The sequence below is a fragment of the Anas platyrhynchos genome, chromosome 5 (assembly GCF_047663525.1).
Source record: "Anas platyrhynchos isolate ZD024472 breed Pekin duck chromosome 5, IASCAAS_PekinDuck_T2T, whole genome shotgun sequence".
In the NCBI taxonomy this organism is placed as follows: domain Eukaryota; kingdom Metazoa; phylum Chordata; class Aves; order Anseriformes; family Anatidae; genus Anas; species Anas platyrhynchos.
In genome coordinates, this window is record NC_092591.1 from 14862212 (window position 1) to 14890008 (window position 27797).

Here is a 27797-nt window from a genome sequence, read left to right on the forward strand (position 1 = left end):
TTTCAACATGTATTTATTTTACTAAATAAATGAAGCAGTATAAAAATATATCTCAAATGAAGCTATATGCTTCACTTCTGTCAAAATATTTTTTTTAGGCATCTTGATTAAAACTTTTGTTTTGGTGAAGACCTGAAACACATTTTTATTTTTTTATTTTTTTTAATTACTTGGCCTAAGGAGCCCTAATAACCAACAGGAGATCAGTCTTTAAACATTGCAACCCATTCTGACTCAGTAAGGTAAGTGCAATAGAAGAGGAGATCTTCGTCACAGACTTTCCATAATTTCTTCTTTGCTTACACTAGTGGATTTTTGTTTAGATTATTTTTTTTCATAAAGAAGAACATTTGAGCAATAACAAGAAGTCTGGAATTGAGCCTTGCTTGGACTTAACTCTATAAAAGCAGCCAACATTCACATTTTCTCATAGACTGAATAGCAGCTGCATCTAAAATCTAAATGATAAAAAACATTGTCTTACTAAACTCATCATTTCAAAATGGGATCAAAGCATTATACATTTGGTGGAAATTGTGAAATGAATAGGCTCTACTACAGCTCTCAGTTCTGAAACATCTTAGAAAAAGTCCATATAAGTGGTATCTTTACAAAAAGAGTGGATTTAATTTTTTATTTCTTTGTGACTTGTGTCTTCATTTCAACCTGTGAAAAGCATATAATGGTTTTGTAACATTTTACACTTTACACGGAAGTAGTGGACTGCAAGTGAAAGAAACATGAAGGATCTGTTTCTGTATACAGAATTAAAAATTAAATAAAAATGAATTTGTATACATAATTAAAACATATTCATCTATTGTTGCCTTCAACTTGTGATACTCAGGGTGCATTAGTTTATGTTTTAAGCTTATACGATCTTCAGCCATCCCATTTGTGTTGACTTCCCTACAAAAAATCCCTAATTGGGCCTCTCTGATCAGAACGATTAAACAAATATGTTGATGAAGGCAGAGGTAAGACTGGTTGCTCAGTTAGTACACACATTACAGAGTAGAGAAGTGGCAGAAATACAAAAGGTCTCCAGGGTTCTGGCTCTTGGTTCAACAATTCAGCCATTAAAATCCTCTTCCTTATAGCACAATTGGAGCCTTTAATTATCTGAACAGATTATCTTTTCTGGGACAATTTGGTTTAGCACTTTGATTTTCTTTATGGAAGTGGCTTGTGTATCAATATAGTCATCTTCTATGAATGAACATTTATTCTGGAACAGAAGAGAAGTTCTGTGATGTGACCTTGTGATCTTGGTTTAGTTTGACTAGATTTATTTATGTGTACTACAGACAGTGGTTTGTAGCCACTTAAACTAATGGCACGGTGATTTACAATTACTAATAAACTGATCCTGCCAATATCACGTAACAGTTATAATCAAGCCCTACTACGGGCTGAAACAGCAAAATATGGAAGGTACAAGTAAAATCTGGGAACCTACAATGTACTGACAAAGGAACAGAAGGAAAGGATGATCTGATGGCTAACACAAACAGCTAAAGAATATGGGAGAGCTGAACTAAGTTCCTGACTTCTCAACAAAGTGCCTCCTTAACAGCAAATCTGTCCTACCCACAACAAGCATCAGCTGCTTGTGCCAACTCTTTTTAAGGCTGTTAATTATTCTTTTCAGGTGAAGTCAATAATCCACTTGAAAAGGTCGATAAAAAGATGATAATTATTCTTGCCCATACCTGGGATGAAGCAGTGCTGGACCTAGGTCCAGGCTGGGGATGAGTGGCTGGGGAGCAGCTTGGCAAAAAGGGGCCAGGGACTGCAGTGATCCTGGCACGAGCCAGCGGTGTGCCCTGGCAGCTGAGGGAGCAACCTGCATTTTGGGGGGTGTTAAGCCCAGTGTAGCCAACTGCTCCAAGGAGGTGATTCTCCTGCTATACTTAGCACTGGTGTGGCATTACTTTGTATGTTGTGTGTGGTTCTAGGCTCTGCAATATGAAAAGGATATTATGGTCCTTGAGAGTGTTGTTGCTCCCTGCAGATCCACGAGGAGGGGAAGCACAGAGGGAGGCACCGCTCTCTGCTCCCAGCACACAGTGTGGTAGGGAATGGCACAGAGCTGTGCCATGGGAGGGTCAGACATGCCTTGACCGTGAGCGTGGTCAGACAGTGGGACAGGCTTCCTAGGGAGGTTGTTGGTGCCCTGTGCCTGCCAGTGCTCAAGAGGCATTTGGACAGTGCCCTCAGTAATGTGCTTGAACTTTTGGTTAGCCCTGCAGTGGTCAGGCAGCTGGACCAGATGATCTTTGAAGGTCCCTTCCCCAGCTGAACAATTCCATCCCGGAAACGTCAATGGGGTGTTGAGGTAGCTGCTGTTCCTCTGGCAATGGTCCCCAGCCACCTCTATCAGACTGAACGTAGAGTTTTCTGTTTGCATGACTGAAGTCTAAATGAAAGAAGAGTTGGCAGCCTCAGGTAAGAGGGAAGACAGACAGTGGGAGGCGGGCAGGGTAAAGAAGAGTAAAAAGTGCAGTAGTAACAATTTGATATTCCCAGCTCTGAGGTCCTGAGGATAAAGTCTGCCCTTGTTTTCCCAGGAACGTGCCTCACATTTTCCCTGGTTTCTGTGAGAATGGGACAGAGCAAAGTGTGCAAGTGTGACCATAAACTGCCAGTAGGTAAGATGTAGCTTGGACATTACATTGGACGTTCATTTCTAGGGTGTTTTTATTTCTTTTTTGGTTATCTGCATAAATGATAGATGCCAATGCTACACAGTGTGTCATCACTCTAGAAAGTGGCAACCTGGAAATCAACATTATGCATTCTACAATCTGCAGAGCCTGGTGTAAGGAATTTTCTTTGCTGCTAATATCAGTTTGCTTTGATAGCAGAGCAAAGGTTTTAGGCAGAAGGCCCACCCTACAGACAGCTATGGAGGGCACCTGTAGGTTCTTGTGTACCCCAGGTCCTCACAAAGAAAAGGAGTATCTGCTGTTTCATGGGAGCTTAGGCTACCAGAGTGCTAGTGAAATTATTTCAATGTTCTTAGCTGCCTTAATACAGATTTTAACTTCCACGTGTATCGAAGGTATTCAGCACCATGCAGACATGGGCCCTGAATAGAAAGCTGACCCCAAACTTTGCAAGTAACTAAAATTCTTTTGTTTTAACTCACTTTCTGTTGGTACAACAGGAAGTGAAGGAAAGTGTCTGTAACAGTTGCGCTTCTCAGAAGTCTTTCCTGAATAAAAGGACTCAGGCTAGAAAACAAAATGCCAGCAAATTTAATATCTTAAAGTCATTTATTTTCTGTTGTACATACTTTCTGAACAGCAAAACAACACACGTATGTATTTACATATTTTAATTTAATATCTTATTGACAAGTCATAACATTTTCATATTTTACTCATACTTCTCAGTACCACATATCCAAAATTCTCTTTCATTGCCCCAATAACCTCTGAATGGAGTTCCTTTCATTTAAAGGTTGTGTGAACAATATGCTCATGAACAAGACAATGTTGATAATACTGGAAATAACAGAAAGGCTTGAAGTGTTTCATCATAGATGTCTAGGACAATATATAGAACAAACTATAAAAGTACTTATGATATAGGATTATACTGGATGATTAAATAAAACATAGAAATTTTCAATAAATCATCTACATACAACAGTTTTAATAGTGCATCCACAAGCTTCTAGAGCATTTCTTTGGTTTAATTATTTGAAGATTTAATACAGACTTTCCAGCTTGAATGGAACTTTATTGCTCCATTCAAGCTCTGATGATTAAAGGCCATGTATTAATAGTCTGATCATCTCCAAGTTGGTTTTAGATCAAGGTTCCAATAAGTAAAATTGCATACTGACAATTACATACACAGAGTTTCTTCCATGTGAAGTCCTTTGATTTTTTTTTTTTTTTTTGTTTTAATTCAGTCTAATTTAGGAATTGATATTTTGTATTAAAATCACTCATATTAACTCTACAAATAAAATTTAGGTAGTATTAGAGTCTGAAAATACCATTTTTGATTACTCTGAATATTCAAAACTCCTATTAGCTTCAGTTAGATTTCTAAGGCAGTAAGGTGATGCTCTCCTCCATATTTTGTTTCTTCTTGTGAGATTATACCAGTTGTACTGTGCATTTATACTTCCATTAAATAACATTATGAATATTAATTATGTTTTGGTGAACATTAAAAAACTAGTATCTGAGCTGACATATAGGTATGAATGAAGATAGCATTCACCCACCCCAGAAGAGCTCTCCATAGTGAACAATTTTACCTTGTGGAAGAAAGAGTAAAGAGTCTCCTGCTACAAAAAAGACCTCTACTGCCTTCATTAAGCTGGTTGAAGTTTTCCTCCCTTATCTGCATTACCTTTTCTGAGCTATGTTCCACGTGTACAGGCAGATGTAAATCTGCACCTAGCAGAGGCAGGGCAGTTGCAAAAAGGCACAGCTTGTCAATCAAGCAACCCATATTGCTTTGGAGCAGAGAAAGGAAGTCCAAAAGAGGGTCACACCTAAAAATCTATTTGAATAATAGTCCTACAGGATTCATTTAAATTTACATAAATATGATTCCCTTCTATAAAAACATGGTCTAACAAACTGTATGGGTACCATAAGTAGTTGCACAACTCTGACAATAGCTTCTGTACTGGGACTCTAATAAGACAACTGTATGTGCATTCAGACACTTAGATTCCATGGAAATATAAACATTTCAAATGGAACATGCAAGAAATAAAATTCAGCCATGAAAACCATAAATACATTACAAAGAATGATTCAACTGTGAAAAATGTCCATAACATTAGAAACAGTTCTCTGTATGAAGTTTGCATTAAGATCAAACCATTCGTTTCCCACAAATGATGAATGCTACCACGTGTTTATTCTGTAGACCTGCCCTCATTGTGAACAAATTGTGCTACCGTTGTAATGGCAAAACAGACTTTTTCCTTGGATATTCACTTGAAATGGAAGTTCTTAAAGTGTCCAAGGAGTTCACCTTCACAGGCTGTGACTTTCTGCACCTCTGTGGGAGCAAGTTTTTGTAGAATTCCACAGCCTTCTTCTGGAAGTGTTTCCCGACGATAACGTACAGGATCGGGTTCAAGCAGCTGTTGCTGTAGGCGCAGTAGGTAGCTATCTGAGTCAAAATGTCATTGATTTCTTCAAGGCATTTCAAAGTTTCTGCCAAGGAACAGATTGTATCGATGAATGTGCTGATCTGGAATGGGAGCCAGCAAATGACAAATAGCAAGAGCACAGCAAGGACCAGCATGGTGGCTCTCCTTTCTGTCTGGATTAACTTCATTTTTTGTAACTCGCTACTTCGTAAGGCCTTGATGATCTGGGTAGTGCAATAGGTAATTACACAGAGCGGGATCACAAAGCCCACAGCATTCAGCAGGAAGTTGTTTACAGGGTGCCAGTAGGTGGCTGGATAATCAAGACCGCAGGCTGTGATGTTGTATTCTTTGTAATACTGTAATTTTCGGAAGACCATTGTAGGTGAGCATAAGAACAATGCACACATCCAGACTACAAAGCTATTCCACTTGGCACAGACAGTTCGCCGCATCCGTCCTAGAGACATGGTTTTCACCAAGGCCAGATAGCGGTCGATGCTCACTAGTGTCAGAAAATAAATGCTAGAATAAAGGTTCATTTTGCTGACTGCGTTGACAGCTTTACAGAGGAACAGCCCAAAAGGCCACTGAAAATTATTAGAAATGTTGATGGCCCAGAAAGGCAAAGAACAGACTAGCAGTAGGTCGGCAAGTGCCATGTTTGCTAGGTAAATTTCAGCCACTGTGCAGTGACCCTTGTGGAAACACAGTACGATAAGGACAAAGGCATTTTCTATTGCTCCCAGAATAAATATAAACCAAAGAAATCCAGGCTGAAAAGTCTGTAGCCAGAGCCATGCATCTGAATTTATACATTGATATCCATTCAGCTGATGAACTTCAGAATCATTGTAGAAATCTGTTGGAATGATTGGGAGCTCCTTGGTGGTCATAAGCTTGTAAAGTTGTGTAACATTTTCAGTTGTGATGGTAACCATTTCTGTGCAGAGAGGGGAAAAAAAAAAAGGTGCAATGAGATCATTGCTGCAAAAGACACAGTAAGAAAAGCTGGCTTTGCTTTTACCACTGTCCTAAAAACGTGGTATTGAACAGGCTCACAATTCTCTGGCTTGTTTTTTTTATGCACACTGCATACTTGCAGAAGGTTTCAAAAAGCAAACTGCCATGGACTGTGCATTTGGATCAATCAAGGGGGTGAAACAGAAGGGATGAAGCAACAGTTGTCATTGTAACAAGCAGGTTAACTGAAGCTGGAAGAGAGCATTGGCTGGCCTTTATTCACTAGAGCCACTTTTTTTTTTTTTAATTTAATTTTTTATTTTTCCCTGTATCTTTTCCTTCCTTCCTTTCCTTCTTTCCTACCATGGTAGGTGGGTTGGCAGGTTCGCAAAGATGGTGGCCATCTGACTACAGTGAGCTAATTTGGGTGCAAGAGCACAGTCTGAAAAACAGGTGCTGTACTGTAAATATTCAGAACAGCCTAGGGTCTTACAGGGAGCCATTTAAGGGCCTAAATGTCAGGTATGTGCTTAAATGTCAGTACGATCAAACAGTAGTTAAGTGTCCGGGTTTCACTTAGCGACGTTAAAATGTTAACTGTGTTGCTGTGTTTCCGAGATGATTAATGCTCAAGTACAAGACTGGTTTCCCAGTATGTATGTATAGTTCCCTGGACTAGGTGACAGTAATACTGTTTTTCTTATCCCAGGTCTTAAAAATGCCACTGTTTATATTACAGTTTGGTTGGAACCTTTTCAGATGTACATGTATTTTTGACTAAAATATTTGTCTGATTCATCTGGTGAAATGACAGAGAAAAGGGGACACATTTGTAATTCCTGGAAGGATGAGGTTCTCATTTGTTTTCTAGTTACTGCATTTGTTGTTTGATAAATGTCAGTGCTGGATATGCACATAGATATTTGGCTGTTAGATGCAGAATTCCTGAGAAATGATGGCCATATTCTGTGTATTTGTTTTGAATTAAGTGCCACAGTGCTTGGGAACCAAAAACAAAGATCAAGATGGAATTTCACTACATACACTAGAGGCAACAACAAAGACTCTCTACCATAAAATTTAATAAAACTTATAGCACAGTTGTCAGGCAGTGCAGATCAACTGGATAGAACAGGCAAGTGGAACTGAGAACTTTGAAATACAGGGCAGGTCAGAAATAGATTAATAAGCGCAAACCAAAATGACAGCAATGCACATTTCCAGTCTTTCATAACTTGAGCAAAGGACAATATTTGCATAAACTGGACAGTAACATAAATATTCTCATCCTCCAAGTTTATCTTTCCAAAACCAAAACTTTTCAAGCCCATATCTAACCTCAGGAACACATCTCTATCCTCTAGCATGTATCCTGACTCTTCATTCATTTTGTCCTTACTAGAACCACCTCAGCCTTGAGACACCTATGTCCTTTACATTTCTGAATGTTTTCAACCAGCATCTGGAGAATCGGCTGGTGGACCCAGTTTATTATCTGTCATTACACATTGTAGACACCTGTCCAGTGACCTATGCTTTTGGTTACACTGATTATCTGGTCTTGAGGGTATGGATTTATTTGTTCTATATTGAAAGCAAACACGATATGCAGTGCATGTTATACAACATTGGAAATATTCTCATCTATGTCTGTTATTCATCTTCCATGTGCAAACAACTGTCACAGGTTGCAAATGTTTTGGTTAGAAATCTTATTTTTGTCTGAGCCCTTTCAGAAATCTGCATATACATTGCATTTTTTAATGTGATTTTATTTATTCATATTTCAGTACAATGGAATGTCGGAAAATGCCAAAAGACTTGCTGAAACCTAGATCTGGTGCTTCTGATCTATCCATTAGTCTGTATTGGATTGTTTTGACACAACCTTATTCTCAACATGCTTATATTGGCAGTTCCTTATCACTTTAAGTTTCTTTATTGTCCTCTATCTGTTGATATTCTGATTATTTATTTATTTATTAACCTATTTCCAGGAATTTAAAAGAGAATGACAGGTCTGTAAGTCCCTGGGTCCTGCACTCTGTGCCTTTTAATGACAGGTATTTTTTTATTTTACTCTCTCTGGTCTTCTGAAATGTCCCCATTCTCCTTGACCTCACAGACACAAGAATGAAGATTTCCTCTCCTAATTCTGGAAAACCAAAATGGTGGGTTATATAAAACCCTACCATTTTGAGAGCCTCCATATGATCTTTAATTTTTTTTTCTCAAATCACATTTATCAAATTGTTCAAATCAGTCATCTTAAATATCAGTTTACAATCTTTTCTGAGAAGATTAACACAGTAACTCAGCTAACACAGCTGTGATTAACACACGGGACTAACACAGCTACTGCAAACAGTAGCTTCAAGTCTCTCTTTCTGTGTCTCATAGAATCACAGAATCATAGAATATTCCGAACTGGAAGGGACCCACAATGATCATTAAGTCCAACTCCTGATTCCACACAGGACCACCCAAAACCCAGACCATATATTTGAGAGTTTTGTCCAAATGCTTCTTGAACTCTGTCAGGCTCGGTGCCATGACCACTGCCCTGGGGAGCCTGTCCCAGTGCCCGACCACCCTCTGGGTGCAGAACCTTTCCCTAACCCCCAGCCTGACCTTCCCCTGTCCCAGCTCCATGCCATTCCCTTGGGTCTTGTTGCTGTCCCCAGCGAGCAGAGCTCAGCGCCTGCCCCTCTGCTCCCCTCGTGAGGGAGCTGCAGGCCGCCATGAGGCCTCCCCTCAGCCTGCTCTGCTCTGGGCTGAAAAAACCAAGGGACCTCAGCCTCTCCTTGTATATCCTCCCCTCCAGACCCTTCACTATCTTTGTAGCTCCTTCTCCTGGCACTTCATGCTGTAAAAACACATAGGAAATTCTGATGGATGACCAACAGAAGGTCATCTGGGAACAGAAGATCTTGGGCATTGCTACTGGCAGAAGCTGTTGCTTCTGCTGGTAGCAGGCTGTGAACTGGTGGCAAGAATTAAGTGTAAGTGTATTATAAAAATGTTTTCAGGTTGGATATCCACATATATTTAATAAAACATTAATTAGTGATTCAAAGTCAAAAAGGCTATGATGTAGCTGGCAATTTCTATGCTGTCCATCATAGCCATGACAAATAGAAAAACAATAACCAGAAATTAATTCTACAGCAAATAACTGTTCAAAAATTGCCTATTGATTGATATTTTTCCTTTAATTCATCTCTTTTAGAGGACTGTGCTTTAGAAGGGAAAGCCCTAGAATTCTTTAAAATAAGTTACTTCTATCACATTACCATGGTCTAAGAACAGTGTGCAGGGACTATTCCCGTGCTGTGGGGCTCCTGGATGACCTGCATCCTTGGTCCTTACCTCAAGCACTTCTGTAAAACATTGGTAGAAATGTGGGTGTGAACAGTATAAAATGTACAAATGATCATTACATGCCCTATTTAAATGATTGCCTGGAGCTATTCTCTATAGCACAGGAAAGTAATTTAAACCACGTGCTTCCTGAATAAATTATGATTTACACAGCCACAATTTAGAAAAGAGATTTATGTCTATTTGCCATTATCTTATTATTGAAATTTAGTGAAAATAAATGTAATCCCTTCACACAGCCTCTATAAACACTTTCTGTGCAGTGCAAGGCAGTTTTAATATCTCAGCTGGGATCCTCAAAAAGATTTTATCCAATGATTTTGATATAAACACTGCCCAGCTGAAGCAACCCACTTATTACTGAGATTATGAAGGACTGCTGTAGTGGGTTGAACTTGTCTCTGTTGAAGTTCACCTCCTACAGCTAGTCAGCTGCCTGATAGTCACGTAAAAACATTGTCAGACATTGCTTCATGTTGTTCTAGAATATTTTTTTTTTCTTCTAATAGTACTGGGCATAAATGACAATATTTTGGTAGCAGGAGGCTGCAGGGTGCTCTGTGTTGCAGACAGCTATGTCCTGCCCTGTGCAGATGGCACCCAGCCCTGTGTAACCTTCAAACACTGACCTGAGCAACAGAGAAGGGTTTTGAGGTTGGCTGACACAATCATATGTTGGACAATGGGCTGATCCTGCCAGTGCTGCAGAAAATGTACCCTCATGGATGAGCTAGGAAAAAGGTGGTAATACACTGCAGTTGCTGTGCTGCTGGAGAGGGGAGAGGGGTCCCAAAAGGTGATGCTCTGAAGTGCCATGGTCTGAAAGCTCTGAGGACTGGGCACAGTCATTAATGCCTCTCGCCTGGAACCTGGTAGGATGTCCTACTGATCAAGGATGGACTTACATGTACCATCCTGGGGGGAGCATGTTAGAATAAAGGTGTGAGAAGAGCAGCAAGCCAAGGATAATGCCCAGAGTACAGAAGACTTGGAATAAGAATCAGGTGAGGATGGAAAGTCTTCATGCTACTGCTGTACGTGCTGGGCTCTATGGATGGTCCTTACTGAAAGAGGAGAAGCAGAATATGATAAAGCAAAACAAAAAGCCCTCAAAGGATCATGAGCCGTGAGCTAAAAACAAAAGCACAGGGGAAAAAAAGTCAGAGCTCAGTTAATGGTGTTACTGGATACGAATAGGCTTGAGGAAAGCTAAGCCATTTTACTCCCCAAATGGGGAAATGTGTCAAGTTAACATTTTTTCACAACCTGTTTTGGGTTTGGATGAAGCCCTGCAACTACTGGATTCATGGACTGATTAACACCGCTGAGAGTGGTGTTAATCCTTTCTTGTACTATGTTAAACATTTGTTTCAATGCTAAGATACAGTGAGATATAATCTGAAAGAACAAGGGACAGACCAGCAGGCAGAAACTATTGTCAAATAACCTCAGCCTTCATGGCTACCTGCTGCCACAGGGTCAGGTTGGGTTAAGTGTAACCTGTGGTATAAACAAGGGTATTTGAGACTAAGAAGGGGGGAAGAGGGCTATTTGGCTTAAGCTGAGCCAGAGCACTGAGTGCTTGTTTAATAGTTCATGGGACAACTTTTTATTGGTATCCAAGTTAGAGATGAGATGTTTGAGTTAACTGGCAAAAAATGGCATAAAAATTCCCTGAGGCGAGGCTCTCTTGCCCATGGAAATACTTCTGACTACAAAAGTACTGGAATTAAAAGCATGACGCAATATTTCAGATTCTGATAGTTTATGATCTCTCCTATTTGTAAATTATAGCCACATCCTGGTATGGTCAAATTGCCCGCTGATTACATCAGCTAGGATTATAGGGCTGAGATGAGTCACTGCAGGCATCTATGTTTCCATCCCTAATTTATGCTTTCCTGCAACAAACAACACTTCTTTTGCCCTCAAGCAAGAGTAAAATCTTGCTCAAGAGCAAGCAAGAGTAAAATCAGCTCAAATCAAAACAAGGGGCTGAGCATCCATGTGGTTATAGTTCAGTGAAGTGTCTTCAGTGTGAGCACTTGCTAGCTGCTGATGTTGTCCTGAGTGTACATAGTTAATCCACATTTCATAGAGACAAGAACAATTTCCAGTTTCCTTTGCTCTTTGGGATCACCATCCTGCTCTGAGTCTTTGCGAAGTCAATCCAAAGCATCTGGAGGCTCCCATACCTGGATTTCTCTCTTTTTTTTTTTTTTTTTAGGAAAAAAAAAAGTCAGGGAAGAATTTGAAAATTTGGTCATTCCCTCAGGATTTTTCTGAACTCTGGAAGTCCAGACAACCATTCCGTTTTTTTCTCCAGTATATATTTAGGGACTGGGATACCACTGAGAGCCTATGTTTTTAGGTCTTTGAGTACTGGTTTCTATATGCAACGATGTTCTGCCTGTTTTGTCACAGTCACCATGTGTTTGTGTGCTGAGGACAAACTCATGCATTCTCAGCTCGGAAAGCTGAATTAGAACAACAACAACAAAAAAAAACAAAAACAAACAAACAAACAAAAACAAACAAGCAAACATCAATTCAAACAAAACCCCATCACATACAGGAAACACAGACAATCCTGCCTGTGGCTTCTTGCAGGCTTTTCTTACAGGCTATGGCCTTGTGGTTCAGGGCCTTGTGTAATCTGTTGCCAAACCTCTAGCCAGAGCACAGGAGCACTGCTGCTGAAGCTGCTTAGAGGAATATAAAATTGTGCCTGCCCCACAGGCACAGAGATCAGGCAGTGCAGGGACCCCTGCACGTCTGCTTATTTTGATGATGCACAATGGCACTGCACAGAGAAACATGCATATCTGCTTGGGAACGGCTAGGTTCCAGGATAGGATTTTGTTGTCAGCATCTTCCAGCCTCTGGAATCATTACTTTGAAACCATAATAGTTACAATCATTTCAGTGTTTTTACAGGATACAGCTGATATCCGTTTTTCTTCCTGTATTAAATTAATTGGATACATGTAATGAACTCAGAGGAAAGGTATTTAATTAAAATAAACAAACATTACCTGGACATAAGCTTGTGGACAAATGCTATTGCAGAGGATTATTCTGCATCCAGATTGTTTCTGTTCCCTGAAATAAAATAATACAATACTGATGATTACTCAGCCTTGGGACTCTTGTAGGCCACTTCAGGTAAGATTTTATGATCTCTGAATGTATACTAAAATTCTTGTGAGATTGCATTGTGTCAGTTTATGCCTCACCTATTCCCCGAAACGACTGTCCCTTGCTCTCAGATCTGCTGGAAACAATTGCATGAGACCTATTTGGTGGTAGTGACTGGGAGATGGGTATCTAGCACACAACTCCATTTGAGTGATACAGATTCAGAACAAGGGCCTTGTAAAGGCTAGATATGACTCTCAGCTGAATTCCAGACTGAAGTCTGTAACATTCTTAACAATAATTTATGATATCTGATTTAAGTGCTGCCAGTGACCAAATGGTTTTCCAGATACGTACAGCTTCAGATAAAGCCAGATGATGGTGACACAGAGGAGTGGAAAAGCTGGGAGGACAAACATATCTTTGAGAGAGTGGCTGCATACTGAGAGGGGCATTGGCTCACTTCTGACATATGAGGCTTAGAGATGGTGCTTTTTTAGAAGACAGAGCAGCTACAGAAAGAAACAGCAAAACACCCAAGGCCTGCCATGGTCTCCCCTCTAAATCCCTGTAAAGAGCCAAGCCTGTTATGATGCTATATATTTTTGTGAGGATTTGTACTCCTGAACATATCTGAGCCCAGCCTGGGCAGCCAAGTATCCCTTGCTTTCACAGTAAGTTTCACAGCCTTACTTCTTCACGCTGGTATAAATGCTATAGTAAAAGCAACAGAGGAGCTGCCAGAGGCATAAGAAGATATAGAGGTATCTGTCCAACACATCTGCTATTACTGAAATGAGAAATAACAAGAATTTAAAAGATGTCATAGGTAAGGGTGGTTCTCTGCAGCATGGTGCTTACAAGAAAGCCTATTTCCTGCTGACTGTGGAAGTATTGCTTCTGCTTTCTCAAAAGCCTACCTATAGCGTTAAAATTGATGGACTCAGGCAAATAAGAGGTATCACAACTTCTTTTAACTGCCTCAGTTGAGACCATCTGACAGGTCACAAATACTTGCCAGCCAAGGAGAGGTAGGTTTCATTTTTCACATTTGGAGGTTTTCCTTCCAGGACGTTTGTTTGCAGGGGAAAAGGGAGTTTTACCATTTATTTAGTGTCATGTTATGACATAACAATCTCAATGCATATTCCTTTAACTGCACACCTACGGGTCTAGCAGGTCTGAAGAACATGTGATGGGATAACCTAAGCAGAAGCTTTGCTCAGCAAGAAGTCAAAGGCATATTAGAAGATCGTCGTAGTCTTCTGTGATGGACCTTGTTCTTGGAATTTGTTGTCAACAAAAACACAGGCAAGATATGCTCCTTATAAATTCTGTTCCTTCTCTGTAAAGCTTATTTTCAAAGCTTCTATTTAAACTTTTATATATACATCAGTAACTGTGATAATTCTGACAGAATATGTTATCTATGGGTAAAATAACTATAGCTGAGATGAACAGCAGAACAGAACAGCTACACTCCTGTGAGAGCTGGTAGGAGGAAAATATGAACCGGATCAGTGAGAATTACTGAACACAGGGTAATGGAAAAGGGCCAATATCACTATGAACACTGCGTATTTAGTCCAAATATAGTGATGGTGTTCATCCTTTGATTTGATGCTATCTATTTTAGAAACTGTTCTACTAACAATGCACTCCAAAATGGTACTAATGTCACACAAGTCTGATGTTGCTGCCATTCTGAAAGAACATTTTTGTTACAACAGTTTTATTTAATCTGAAATGAGAAAGAGTGATTTTTAACATTAGTGTCTGGTCTAGGATCAGAATAGCAGGATCATCAAGTTTATTCAGCCATTATATCATTCAATTTCAAGCTTGTCACCTTCAGAAGTTTTAAAGACCCAACAGGATAAAGCCCTTAGTAGCATTGTGATATGGTTAACTTAGTGATATGGTTTAGTGTTAGGTCAGATGTTGGACTCAATGATCTTGAGGTCTCCTCCAACCTAGACAATTATGTGATTCTGTGTGTTTGTCTGGTCATCTTATCCCATCACTGGGCCAGATTTGAGCAAGAGGTTGGACTAGAGACCTTTCTAGATCCCTTCCAACCTAAGATTCTTAATTTGTTCTTCTTGTGCTAATAGTTGAAACTTCCAGTTGGATTCAGGCCCACAAACAAAAGTAGAATTTTGGCAGTGAGTAAGTGAGTGTCCTTAGGAAGCTATGGACACTTTGGTGAAAGCACAATGTGAGCTGGCTTTTTCTATTTTTTTTTTTTTTTGCTAATATCAGGACACAGCAGTGTCTTGTCCAAATTGGAGAAGGGAGGAAAAACTGACTTGTATTAACTGGGGGTTTCAGTGGGGAGCCTGAGTGCCTAGGGAGCAAAGCTTGCACACTGAGGTGCTGATGGGTGATGCCGGGGGCTGACATGTGCCCAGTTACATCTTTTGCTCTGGGCTGTAGTGTGATGTGTGGGCTGTTGGAGCCATATTTCAAATGTGTATTATCTGTGTAGCACCAAAATATGTACTGTTGCATTTACTTTTCTAATCTTTGGGTTACTTCAGTTACCTCTGTAGATGGCTACGGGGGGAGGTGGAGAGAGATGGGGAGATCTCAGAGACTTGAGCTTCACTAACATTAAGTTAGTGAAGAAAGGGAAATGCATAAGAGAAAACAAAAATCTGTGATTTTGAAACAGCAGCAGCCAGGTGTTTGTGAGGTCATTTGGGTGCTTTAATATGGGCATTTTGGAAAGTGCAGGGTGTCTGCAATGTCTGCCTGAGGGTGGTACATGATACAAGGTCTCTGAAAGTTGTGTTTTTCTGGAGCCACATGAAACACATTGGAGTTCCTGAAAGAGCCCCAGACACTGTTGGGATCCCTTTGCCTTTTGATGTTAGCAAAAAGACTGGAGGGTGGAGGACATAACTCTGCTGCGAAACTAGCAAATCTTTGGGCTTAATAGGGAGTTACAAGGGCTATAAAATAGAGCATTGTGGCTGTAAAATGAAATGCAGAATTACAGCAAAAGAAGATAAAGAAAAGAGTCTCCTGGGAATAAGTCTGTTAAAACAGTCCAGATTTTAAGAGCTGAAAAAGAGAAGCTGATGATTTGTTTCAGAAAATAATAATAATTTAAAAAAATGAAATATGTTTATGCTTTTCAATTATGGAAAAATACTTAAAATTTTAAAAATATTTAAATAATATTTTAAAATAATATTAATATTAAAATATTAAAATTTGTGTTTGAAATAAATAAGAGTCTGATATGGTGTTTAGTATATTAGACCTTGGCTTAATGTTGTTTTGAGGAATATTCCTGCTCCTTATCTTCTGGGACATTAGGAATGCTATGTAAAGTTGTGCTACCTTGGCAACAGCTGAAGACGATGAGATAGAGCCAAAGTTTTTTGTTTCTGATATTATGTCTTTCCTCTGAAAAAAGGTATTATCTATAATATGAGTAAAATAACAGAAGAAAAAAAGAAACCTGCCTTAGTACATTTATTTTTGCTGACTTTCTGACCTCTTTAAAATCTGCATGTTCATAACACCTTCCTCATTCCTGAGAATGCTGTATTTCTGAGTTGAGTTAAATTCCATCTGTATTTTAACTTTTCATAACTATATTAAGAACAACATAAGCTAGAAATATTCAGCAAGAAATAATTCTTAAAATTATAATTTCTCTTGTAGAAATATCTTGTGCTCTTTCCCTGAAGCATGGAGGAGAGAAAACACGTTTAGTTAGAAAGGTAATGCCACAGAGCTCTGATATATCGCTCCTTTCGTAACATTTATAAATGTCATGTATTAATGTATTGTCCACTAGCAATAACATCACTGAGAGAAATTACAAATGTGAGTGGACTCAGTTACTCAGAAATCCTTTTTTTCTCTGAAAAATTCTCAGATGAGCTGTCGTGAGGCTACATGACTTATACCCAGTCAGTGATGATCACAAGGGTTAGGTGTGACTAACAAGGTGCTGTAAAGATTTAGTCATGATCTTGCTATACGTATGAGCTTACGGAGCAGTTCTTTGGAGCTGTACATTCCTCTTGTATGGAAATTTTTCATGGATATGGGATTTCAGAAAGCATCCCCCAAAAGAACTGCCATTGATGATAAAATGACCGAATCTTCCTCTGGCAGAGAAAGGCTGCATCAGAGCTTTGTTAAATTAAAAAGTAGCCTAAATCACAGGGAAGGGTATAAGCACATAAATAGTCAAAAATGCCTAATTGTCATGGCAAGGTGCAGGTTGGACAAAGGAATAAAATATGATGGTAAATCCCTCAGCACCACCACTCCTTAAGACTTCTGCTAATATTTGAAATACTACTATTGTCTTTGGCAAAAGAACTAAGTGAGGTCTGTAACTGTGGGGGCATCAAGAAGTAGTATTTGGTGCATACAGGTCCTGTACATGGTGATGTGTGCACAGCAACCAATTCCCTAGTTTAAATTTAGACTCAAATAAATGGTTTACTGTTTTGTTTTCCTGTTTCCTGGAGATTTCCTTTGTGTTAACAGCGAGCAGCTTTTTCCTTCTCTTTTGTACGTGATTGATTGGCAAACATAGTAGGAGAACTTTCTGTACTTGTTCAGCAACATTTACCATAGCACTTAGTGAGCAGAGAAAGAAGATGGATTCACAAATTGTCAAACTACTCTGAGAACAGAAACGATCACTTCTTTTCTCCCTCTCCCAGAACACATTTCAGTGTCTGCTGCAGAGAAATTCAAACATCTCTGAGGAGGTTTAAGCTGTTCTGACATACTAAGTTATTCTTTTTTCTGTCCCCAGCTTTCTCAACATGGCATACGCCTAGGTAGGAACAAAGTATATGATGTATGATGCTCTTAAATCTAAGTGTTAATCAAGCATAAGCCAATTTGATGCCCTCTTTGTAGTCATTGGGCAGATGGGAAACCTATATCCAGGTCTCTGCTCTGCCAAACTTGGAACAAGGTCTTCAACTCAGGTGATCTACATGCCTGTATCCTAAGACACCACAAGGTCATTTAATAATGTTGATTGAGACTATTCCTCTTGATGAAGGTATTTCAAGTTAATATAAGTACCTAAATAATTTTTGAAGCAGGGACATGAATCTGATTCTTCTGTTTCTAGAAAATATCAACAACTGAAAGGTTCATAATGACAACTTTGCAACTCTTTCCCTCTCTCCTTGTGACCAGTGAATTACCTCCTAGGAGTTCTCAAGTCTCTTTAATCTTTAATTCTCCGGAAGCTTAATCCTCATGGACCCCTGCACTACCAGATGTAATGCAGCTCCACTCTAGGACTGGTGTCAGGAGTAGCTTTGTGTCTCTGACAACCAAGATGCTCTCTGATTCTTTTACAGAAAGGCACATTACCTGATGCTTTCAAGTCACAGCTGAGTTTACACTTCTGTGTGCACTGTATGTGTTTGCTCAAAATATTTTGACAACTGTGAGAGAAAATATTCAAACAGAAGAAAACTGACCACAAACTCACTCTGCAAAGTTGGCAGAGTATCTTGTTCTGTTCTTTTTGGTATTTCCCATATGAGAACTGTGACTGAAAGTTGGGGGGAAAAAAAAAAAGAGAGAGAGACTATAAATTTCCTCATCTTATGAAGTGAAATACAGTTCTGCCATGTTGGAATAGATTCAAAAGAAGTTGAATCTCCTTCCCTAAGCACTGCAGGAGCTTTGGGAATTCTCTGCTGTATGAGAAAGGCTTGCTGTACCCCACACCACTGCAAAATACAAAGATGTTGGTCCACTAATGTTGTGAGACTCCTTGCAGGAGTCTGATGTCATGTGAAATGGCAGGTCTGATGGTATCACACTGTACAATGTAGCTATCAAGTGGCAGACAATACCGTGAGCCCAGTGAATAGCTGAGGTAATCCATATCCAGTGATAAAGAAAAATGCTTCTGACTTTATCAAGAATTTGTAGTTTGTACAGCAAGATTATATTTCTTTGTTAAAGTAAGCATTTCCTGCTTCAGAAAGCAACCTTTTCTGAAATCTAGATGGATCAAAACTATTGCAAGTGCCATGCTGAAAACAGCTATGCTGGGGAAGACATACATGAATTTTCAACTGGATAATGACAACTTTTGAGGGGTGGGCTGCGGGAACTGTTCCTAAGATAGGTCCTTAGAACTGGTCTTGGGATTCAACTAATTAGTTATATGGCTGGAAAATAGGAGAGCGCAGATGAAGCATACCAGTGACATAAATTGCTTGATATCTTCTCTACAGAAATCAATGGGAATATCCTGCAGAGAGCACTGGACAATACCAACAAAGCAACAGAGGTGGAATAATAAAAGGAAAAAACCTGTAAGTTCTGAAGCATTTATGTTCCCCAAGAAGATGGAGCAACTGATCCTCCTTTGTTTGCTTTGCTTTAGTGGGGGCCCAGGATTTGCTCGGCAGCGTACAAAATTCCACTTAAGGCTCCCTCACTGAGGAGTGCATGGATGTCTTCATCAGCGCTGCAGTTTGTTGCATTGCTCTCACCAGGCCTCTTCAGCTCTGCTTACCCCACTCCTATTAACTGAAACACAGCTCTTTTGCCTGTTTAGCAGCACTAAGTTCTCATGACAAAATGTGAGGGTCTAATGGCCAAATAGTTTTTACCACTGTTGCTCCCTTTTTGCACTATTTAATGGTGAGATTTGCCTTTCAGATGAACTGGATCTATGCCCTGAAAGCACTTTCCTTCTAACACCTTGAGAACGTTCTAACAGCCATTTAGGAAAAAAAAAAAAAACAGATTTGCCATCTCTGGTGCTGCCAATTGCTAACGTGTTTACAGAGTTGTCAACGGCATTTGCAATAATGCAGTGTTTCCTGCATGTTTTCACCACTGACTTTCACAACTACTTTTTAGTAAACAGCTTTTTAGAAAATCCTGTCTCCCATAACTAAGTATGTGTGGTTGACTGGTTGCAATCTCTACAATGCAATAGCCATTTCTTGGACAGATGCTGCTTTAATTAGTTCTTAACATACGGGCAATTGATTTTACTGTAGAGTTGATTCAGGCTCTGTTGCATTGTGCAGCAACCTAAAGGATGTTTTAAACTAATATTTTGTCTGCAACTACAGATAATTATCCCCACCAGGAGCTGTAAATATTGTAGTCAGTACTACGTCTTCTATTATTCAGCCACATACTGATGGCTCTGTGCAAGGAGAGGATTGCTTAGTGCAGGCAGCCCTCTGAGGGCATCTCAGTCAGAACCTGTCCTCTTTATAACAGAATGCCTTGGGTTCTCTTAATGCCTCCCATCAAAGTAATATGTAGACAGGTTCACATCGGGCTCTGACAACAGAATAGGCTAGAAAGTATGATTAAATATATAATGGTCAATTATACTTACAGCATTCATTTTAAGCAGGCAGAATATAGTGGAGATGAAATTTATCCAGGTTTTTTAAGATGTGATACACGTGCTTCTTAAGACAGTCTCAGTTTAATTCAGAACATCTGACAACATCTACAGATCTATCCCCGAACCCACATTACCAAATTATTAACTAAAGTTTCAATCTCTTGAAAAGCCTGACTTTTCTAATACTCTATCCCAGTGGACAATCTCCATCATTACTGATTGGTGTCATGGAAGGTAATACAAGCATGACATGATACTCATTGTCTAAATAGCAAGCGATCGTTACTAAAATAATTGGTGTTTTTTCCCCTTTCCCTTCCCTTCCCTTGCCTTGCCTTCCCTTGCCTTGCCTTCCCTTGCCTTCCCTTGCCTTCCCTTGCCTTGCCTTGCCTTGCCTTGCCTTGCCTTGCCTTCCCTTCCCTTCCCTTCCCTTCCCTTCCCTTCCCTTCCCTTCCCTTCCCTTCCCTTCCCTTCCCTTCCCTTCCCTTCCCTTCCCGTCCCGTCCCGTCCCGTCCCGTCCCGTCCCGTCCCGTCCATTTTATACTCTCTGAAGAACTCCTAAAACCACAATATGGCAGTGCAAGCACTGGCGAATTTCCTTCTCAAGGAGAAGGAAGTCTGGAATTTCTTCAATTCAGTGATGAACTTCAGAAAGCCATTTTGCCTTGTCCTTCCTAGGTCAAACATGTCCTGCTGTGCTGTCACTTGGGCAGATGGGACAGTCATTTCATATTATTTTTATGTTTCTGCTCCTGACTTAGCCAATAAATGAAACATTTGCACTTTTAAGAGGTCAGTTTTCAGATACCAGGTTAAAAATTACCACAGTCTATATCACAGAGGAAAGCTCAAAACTAGATGTACATACCTATTTAAAATGGTAAGAGAGAGAGAGAGAGAACAATAGTGAATCTCAGACTGCATTACAATTACTTTGACATCCAGAGCTGATAAAATTGGGGTTTATACACCCAAACCAAAACAAAACAGTTTTTCAGCTGAAAACCCATGACAACAATTTTTATGTGCAAATGTACCATATTTCTATCGCCAGAATTAAGCATTCAAATAAATGTTGATAAGAATTTGGTGATAAACTAAATTGTACAAACAGTCATGCAGCTTTCAACTCTGAGTGGTCTGGAAGGCTCAAGATACTTCTCCAGCTGAGAAGTGGTGTGATTTACAGCGCCAATTTATGATATCCAGTGTTTGTATTATGATTTTGCTTTTGCCTTTTCATGCTTTGCCAGTGTTCCAAAATTAAACCATCTGTTAATTTGTTGTCTCCACTTAGCTAGCAACGGGAGATGTCAGAGACTTGCTGGAACCCGGTGCAGACAATCTGTTTTTCACTCTGTATCTATGGGTTTTGAGCACAGGTGGTTACCAGGAAGATTTGTCTATCTGCTCTTTCCAGAATACCAGTGTCAACACAAAGATATGGTGAGGATTTTGTCAGAGAGATTCTCTTATTATATGGCACAGCTCCTTCAGAGAGTTCTTGCACCCCAAGCTAGCAAACGCAGAGATACTTCTATGTTGGGGCAGTCACACGGTGTGTGAATGTCAGGACAGGAACAAGTGGAGAGAAAGTGAGAGGATGCCAGTTCTGGAAGAGAACATAACACTGCTAAAGAACACAAAGGAGAAATGCTGATAGTTTTGAGGAAGGAAGGCTGGAGGGTAGGAAGGGAGGGAAGAAAAGTGTGGTTTAATCTCCCAAAAGGGAAAGGGGTTTCAAGACATATGACTAAGGATTCCTGTCTGAGTCAGATATGCTAAAGTAATCACAGAATCACAGAATTGTCTAGGTTGGAAGAGACCTCAAGATCATTGAGTCCAACCTCCGACCTAACACAAACAAGTCCTCCACTAAACCATATCACTAAGTTCAATGAGAATTTCATATGGGAATTTCATTCAAATTGTTATAAAACCTAGATCTTTCACACAGTTTAGATCCTGCTCTTACTTCACTTCAAAATAGTCCAAAATTTGAAATTGTTTGATTCTGGTATTTAGAGTCAAATCTTTCTTCAAATTTTTAAAGCTGTTTGACCAGATATTTCATTTATCCCAAGCCAAAACTTATTAATGTATTCACTCTATCTCTCTCGCCCCCCCCCCCCCTTTTTTTTTAAACAAGCACAAAAGTGCAATGCAAAATACAACAGTAAAGCTTTCTGTAGTAATCCACAACACAAAGTGTAGCAGAATGAAATTCCAGATGTCTTACTCTGTACTGTAATCATTATTCAAATGTCAATTTGTAGACCAACTCTGTTGTGGAAGAAAACAAATTGCTGTCTTGCGTTTCCAAAAAAAGACTGATATTTCCAAAATTCATCAGGAAACACCCCTGAAAAAATGACTCCGCTTTATTACTTCCCCTTCTTTCTGGTTCTGGGAAATGCTCCTTTTGCTGAGCCAACTAGCTGGAATTGGCTATAAGGTGCCATTTTTAATGAAAAAAGGTTTCTCAGTGGAATGATGTAAGTAGAAGCTAAGAGAACACAATGCATATATTATGCAATATATAAATATATATATGTTTTTAATGGGGATGTCATAAATCAAAATCTCCTGTGAACAATATCCCAACCATTCATGAATTGCCGCCTTCTCTGATTCATTAGGACTGTTTTGATTGACATAGTACAACTTCAAAAATAAAGTTACAGCTCACCAAGGGAAAAAGAAGAGTAGAGCCGTCTAGAAAGCTGTCAAGTTTTAAACCAGTGCCCTTGTTCTTGTAAACGGACAGTCTTCTTTCTTCATTACTTGATTCAGTTACTTGTAAATCTCAACAAAGAAGGAAAGTTTGTGAGAAGATAATTGCTTTTATTTGTCTGCCCATGAGGGATAGTCCCAGATCCTTACCACTTGGAAATTTTGGCATTAACTAGATTGATGATCCTTGGAGTTCCTAGAGAAATGATACTTGCCCAAGAAAAGGAGAAGAAATAAACCAATTTATCGGTCTTGCTTGTAATAGAAGGACACCCTTCCTATGAAGAAGGACTGGGAGAGATGAGGATATAAAGCTTGGAGAGGGAGGGCTCTGGGAAGACCTCACTGCAGCCTTTCAGTTACTTAAAGGGGGCTTATAAAAAAGATAGAGTGTCTTTTACATGGGCAGGTAGTTATAGGACAAGGGGGGATGGTTTTAAAGTAAAAGAGGGGAGATTTAGATTAGATGTTAGGAGGAAATTCTTTACTATGAAGGTGCACATCCTTGGAAGTGTTCAAGGCCAGGCTGGATGGGGCTTTGGGCAACCTGGTCTGGTGGGAGGTGTCCATGCCCATGGCAGGGGGGTTGGAACTAGATGGCCTTTAAGGTTCCTTCCAACTCAAGCCATTCTGTGGTTCTATGATGATGATTTTATGATAATAGAGTGAAGAATATAGTCTGTTTTAGGGAAAGACTGCTGGAGAACATAAGAGGTGCATGCAGACCTGAGCTAAAACCTAGTGTCAATATTTTCGATATTTCTGTCCTCCCACTTGTTTAAGGATCAGGTCCCACCTTTGAATTATGTCAGCTTCACAGCTACTTTTTGTAGAAAGGCTCAGGAGCTCTGATGAACTGCTCCCAGCTTTCTGGCCTGCTTGTTGTCTGCAAGCAGTTTACAATCACATCAGTAAGGGATTGCTGCAGGGTGTTCTGCATGTGTGTGGGCAGATGGCTCACACTGCCCTTCTGGAGGGAATGTGCTGCCCATTTCTATGCCCCGTGGCTCTTCAGAGAGGCAGAGCTTCAGACAGTCAGTGAGCTGGTAGATCACACAGCCATGACAAAAGGAAAAAGCGCTTCCAGGCTCACAGGGGTGCAACTCCCAGACAACTTGCAGGAACACTGCAGGAGGAAAACCAGCTACGGCCAGTTTTCTGCCTCCAGACAAGCACATGTAAATGCCATTAATATAAAAATTAGCTCAACCTCAAACCATAGCTTGCTCTCCTTATTACTGAGTTTATCTCAGATAATGTGAGAGGGAGAAATGGATTTCTGCATTTTGGCAGCTCCATCCTCTGAAATTAGCCAGAGCTTGAGGTCTGGCTTTGTTCCAATGCTGTCACTGCACTGACATACCTGAGTGTGCAGGGTTTAGCACTGGCAGGTCTACAAATCTGAATGATAAGATTATTATTATTATTTTATTTTATTTTATTTTATTTTATTTTATTTTATTTTATTTTATTTTATTTTATTTTATTTTCAGGGATCACAAAAGCTCAACCTTGCTGAACTGAGTTGAGGAGTTAATGTACAAGGGAGGTAAATATAGCATAGCAGCAAAAGCAAGTCAAATCTACCACTGGCAAATTTGAATAGTTCTGAAACATTTTGCAGTGTTGCTTTACCATAATGTCAGAGTGCTCCAGGCTTGCTTATCATCAGAACAAAGATAGCATGCTTTCAGCACGCAATTTAGCTCCATGTGTTTGTTTTCTGGTCTGTGTCTCATTGGTGTCTGTTCACCAATATTTGAGGCTTGCAGTGGTGTGCTGGACCATGACCAGGCTTCCTCAGCCCCATTGTGCTAGTATTACTGCTAAGTGAATGATATGTCATCATACCATCAACTGTGGTTGGCAGCCAGCGCAACTTTGTCCATGGGAAGACAGCAGCCTGCGGTCTGTGTTTAGTGTTCTTGTTGCATTGCTCATCCTGTTTCCCCACTGCGGTTGTGCCCACTCATCTCCAGGCTGTCATGCTATAGGGATGCCCTTTCCCCTCTCCATCGCTGGCTGGGACATCTCACTGTTTCCCTTATCAGAGCCTGACCTCATCAGAAGCTGGGTAAGGGGGCTGCAGTATTTGAACAGGGTTTGGTGTGAAACTGTACCCTGAGCCTGTGTCATATTTACTCTTCAGTCAGGTTAGTGTTATTGACAGGGATACATGCACAAGGGATGGACCCTCCTGCAGCTGTGCTTGGAGACGAGGTCGCCCTTGTCTGCTGTCTAGTCTCACAAGTGCCATAAGACACTTTTGCTAGTTTCAAAACTACTCATATGGCAATGTCAGCTCAGGAAATAGGTCCACTTTAAGCAAAAGTCCCTTGACCTTATGTTTAAACTTTCTCTGATCAGGAACACTGCAGCAGCACAAGGGGGAGAAGCAGGAAGTAGAAGAGTGATAACTCTGCTCATCCATATTGCTGCTAAAGTCTGAGTCCCCCTGAGAAATGGAGCCTCAGTGATGCTGGGGGCTAGCAAGGAATGGCTGAAGCAGTTACCACATTGCTTCTTTTGCACCTTAAGAGATAAAATCAGGTGTGGCTGAACAGAGCACAGTAGGGTCAGAAATTTGGAGAGGGGCATCCAGCCAAGGGGAGAAGCTGGCTGAGCTCTCCCCTACCGACAGCTGAGCGTGTTGGTCAGCAGCCGGAGACTTCAGGCAGCGTTTGGTCTTCAAGCACTGCACCTTCACCCAGAGCCATGCCAGCTGCAAGGGAAAGCTTCTGCCTCTGCTTCAAGGCACTGTGTTCGCAGTCCTGCACCGGCCAGGCAGAGATGCAGCTTTTCATCTTTGCGTGTGTAAAATCTGAAGTATGCAAGGAGGAAGAAAGACCAACATTTAGATAAGGCTGGGGAAACCCAAAAGCATGGAGAGTGAAGGGGAAGTTTTTAAAACCATAAGTGACAAGGGAACAAGCCTGGTGTATGTATAACTTAAAAAAAAAAAAAAAAAAAAAAAAAAAAAGAAGAAGAAGGTTTTAACTAAATGTCATTTTAAGAGAAAATATTTATTCTCTCTTTTTTTAAACTTCATTAGCATTGCTAATGACTTCAGGTTTACATTTGTTGCTGACTTGGCTACTGGGAAGGTGTGTTTTGAAAGCAAAGCTCTGTTTGCTAACATGTTTCCCTGGACTTGCTGTAAGACTTTTTTCCTACTGTGACTTTGAAAATGGGGGGATTTTTCTTTTCTTTTTTTTTTTTTTTTTAAGAGCTTTTTATTCCCTTCTTTCTGTGAAAAGCAGGCTATCTAAAATTGAATGTTCATAAGCAGTGAATTTTAGACTCTTCATAACCAATGTACTAAAATTCTCCCAAATTCCTCATTTTCTGTCTGGGAAAAGACTTTGAATGTTGTAATACTTACTCTGGGAATATAGCTCAGATTTTTTTTTTTTTTTAAGCCATGTTCCAGTGCGGTGATGAGATCCTTAATTCAGGAAGCTCTAACTCAGGAGGAAAGGCAGTTTTTTTCTATGGGTTGGCAGTACAAAATGTTCAGGTAACTCTGAGTAACACACTTACTCCTGTTTCAGCATGTACAAGGCTCAGTGGAAAACTGAAAGAAGTGTTCTGGAGATGACTCTGCTTTGGCTATTCTGAAGTCTTTATTAACTTAGGGACATTTATCTCTTCTCTCTGTGTTTGTACTATTCATGTTGAAAACAAGACAGATATATTTAGAAGTCTATGACTGATTCTGAAGTGTGAAGGTGCTTCTCTTCATTATTTTCTTAAAGGCTGCATGTTTCCAGAAAACAGCAGACAAGATAGAACTCATATGACTGATATTACACAATATCCTGATGCTTCATTCTTACAGATTTTGCGGTAAAAATGTATTTTTTTTTTTTTTCTAGCTCTGTTCAAAATTCTCTAAGAAAATATGTGCACTGTTCAAGACAAGAATATCTTCTAATCTTAGGAGATGGCATCTGTAGGATTACACATAATGTATCAAACCCAAGGCTTCTAATGACAAACTGAACTCTCTTGGTTGCATGGCTATTTTATTATTACAGTTATTGTGCTCAAATCTCTGCTTAACATACCAAGTAATAGAAAATCAGCAGCTAAAATAATAGCATATACTTCAACCTTTAGTCTTTTTGTTATAAGATCCTAATCACAACTCCAGTTCTAAGCCTGTATTTATATTTAACAGCATATTATAAATCACGCTCTTACTGTATTTTTTCATTTGAATACAAATGTTAGAAGGAAACAAATAATGTTCAAATGTCAACTGAAACTTTTCTTCCTACATTACACAAGAAATAACTTCAAAATCTATTTTTTTCTAGTTAGTCAGTATAGATGAGACAGGTCAGAAGTGTAAGTTATACACACATCCACATTTCCTGAGTCACAAAGTTGACAATCAAAACAATAAACAGAGAAGAAAAAAAAATAAGTATCAGGGAATACAGAATTGCCTCTGCTGTTTCCTTACTACTTAGGCAATTTTTCAGCTGAAAAAAAAATTAATTGTTTGCACTTTCTGTTCTTTTATAAGGTGAAACAAATGGTGCAAATCAGATGCCTTCTGGACAGAATAAATCATGTCCCTTGGGTAGCCCATACCAGATTGCCCCTGTGGCAGGGGAAAAGCCCTGTGTCTTTGGCATCTTGGGTACACTGAAATAAAACTTTTTTTTTTTTTTTTTTTTTGAAATGCTATACCTCTATGAAACCTGCCAAGTTACCAAACCACATCAGCAATAAATATTTTACTTCTCCTTGTTCCTGGAATGCTAATAACATTAGTACTGTTGTAATTGAAACAGAAACATATTAAGAATTCAAGAAGTGGTTTCAAAAAGCAGTAGTCTGTATTGAATTTAAATGACAACTTTTTGTATGAAAAAGAAGTGGAAACACATACCTTGACTGTGAATTCAGCACTGAACAGGTACAAATGAGAGAGTGCAACACTTCTCAGTGAACAGTCACGCTCCTTCTGTTGTATGAATGAGTCTAACTTCTGGTTTTCTGCCCCTCCCTGAACAGAATAGACTCATCCCCCTGTTGATGACATCATATTCCTGGATTTTCTGC

The 27797-nt window shown here is 39.7% G+C and overlaps 1 protein-coding gene and 1 long non-coding RNA gene across 13 annotated transcripts; one reads left to right on the forward strand and one right to left on the reverse strand.

Annotated features, from left to right (window-relative positions):
• Positions 1-3259: 3259 nt before the first annotated feature.
• BDKRB2 (bradykinin receptor B2) lies at positions 3260-27776 on the reverse strand. Of its 12 annotated transcripts, XM_038180164.2 has the most exons (6): positions 27625-27776; positions 24576-25545; positions 22681-22796; positions 12508-12574; positions 9385-9471; positions 3260-6071 (listed from the first exon to the last, which is right to left on the reverse strand). In XM_038180164.2, the coding sequence occupies exon 6, from the start codon at positions 6067-6069 to the stop codon at positions 4927-4929; it is 1143 nt and encodes a 380-aa protein (XP_038036092.1). In that variant the 5' UTR covers positions 6070-6071; positions 9385-9471; positions 12508-12574; positions 22681-22796; positions 24576-25545; positions 27625-27776; the 3' UTR covers positions 3260-4926. The 12 variants fall into 12 exon arrangements, with proteins under 12 accessions (XP_038036092.1, XP_038036098.1, XP_038036096.1 ...); XM_038180170.2 differs by lacking the exon at positions 22681-22796 and having other exon boundaries at positions 25360-25545; XM_038180168.2 differs by lacking the exon at positions 9385-9471 and having other exon boundaries at positions 25360-25545.
• On the forward strand, positions 16283-18905 carry LOC140002578 (uncharacterized). Its single transcript, XR_011809505.1, has 2 exons — positions 16283-16344; positions 18853-18905. It is a non-coding gene; the product is annotated as an uncharacterized lncRNA (long non-coding RNA).
• Positions 27777-27797: the final 21 nt, after the last annotated feature.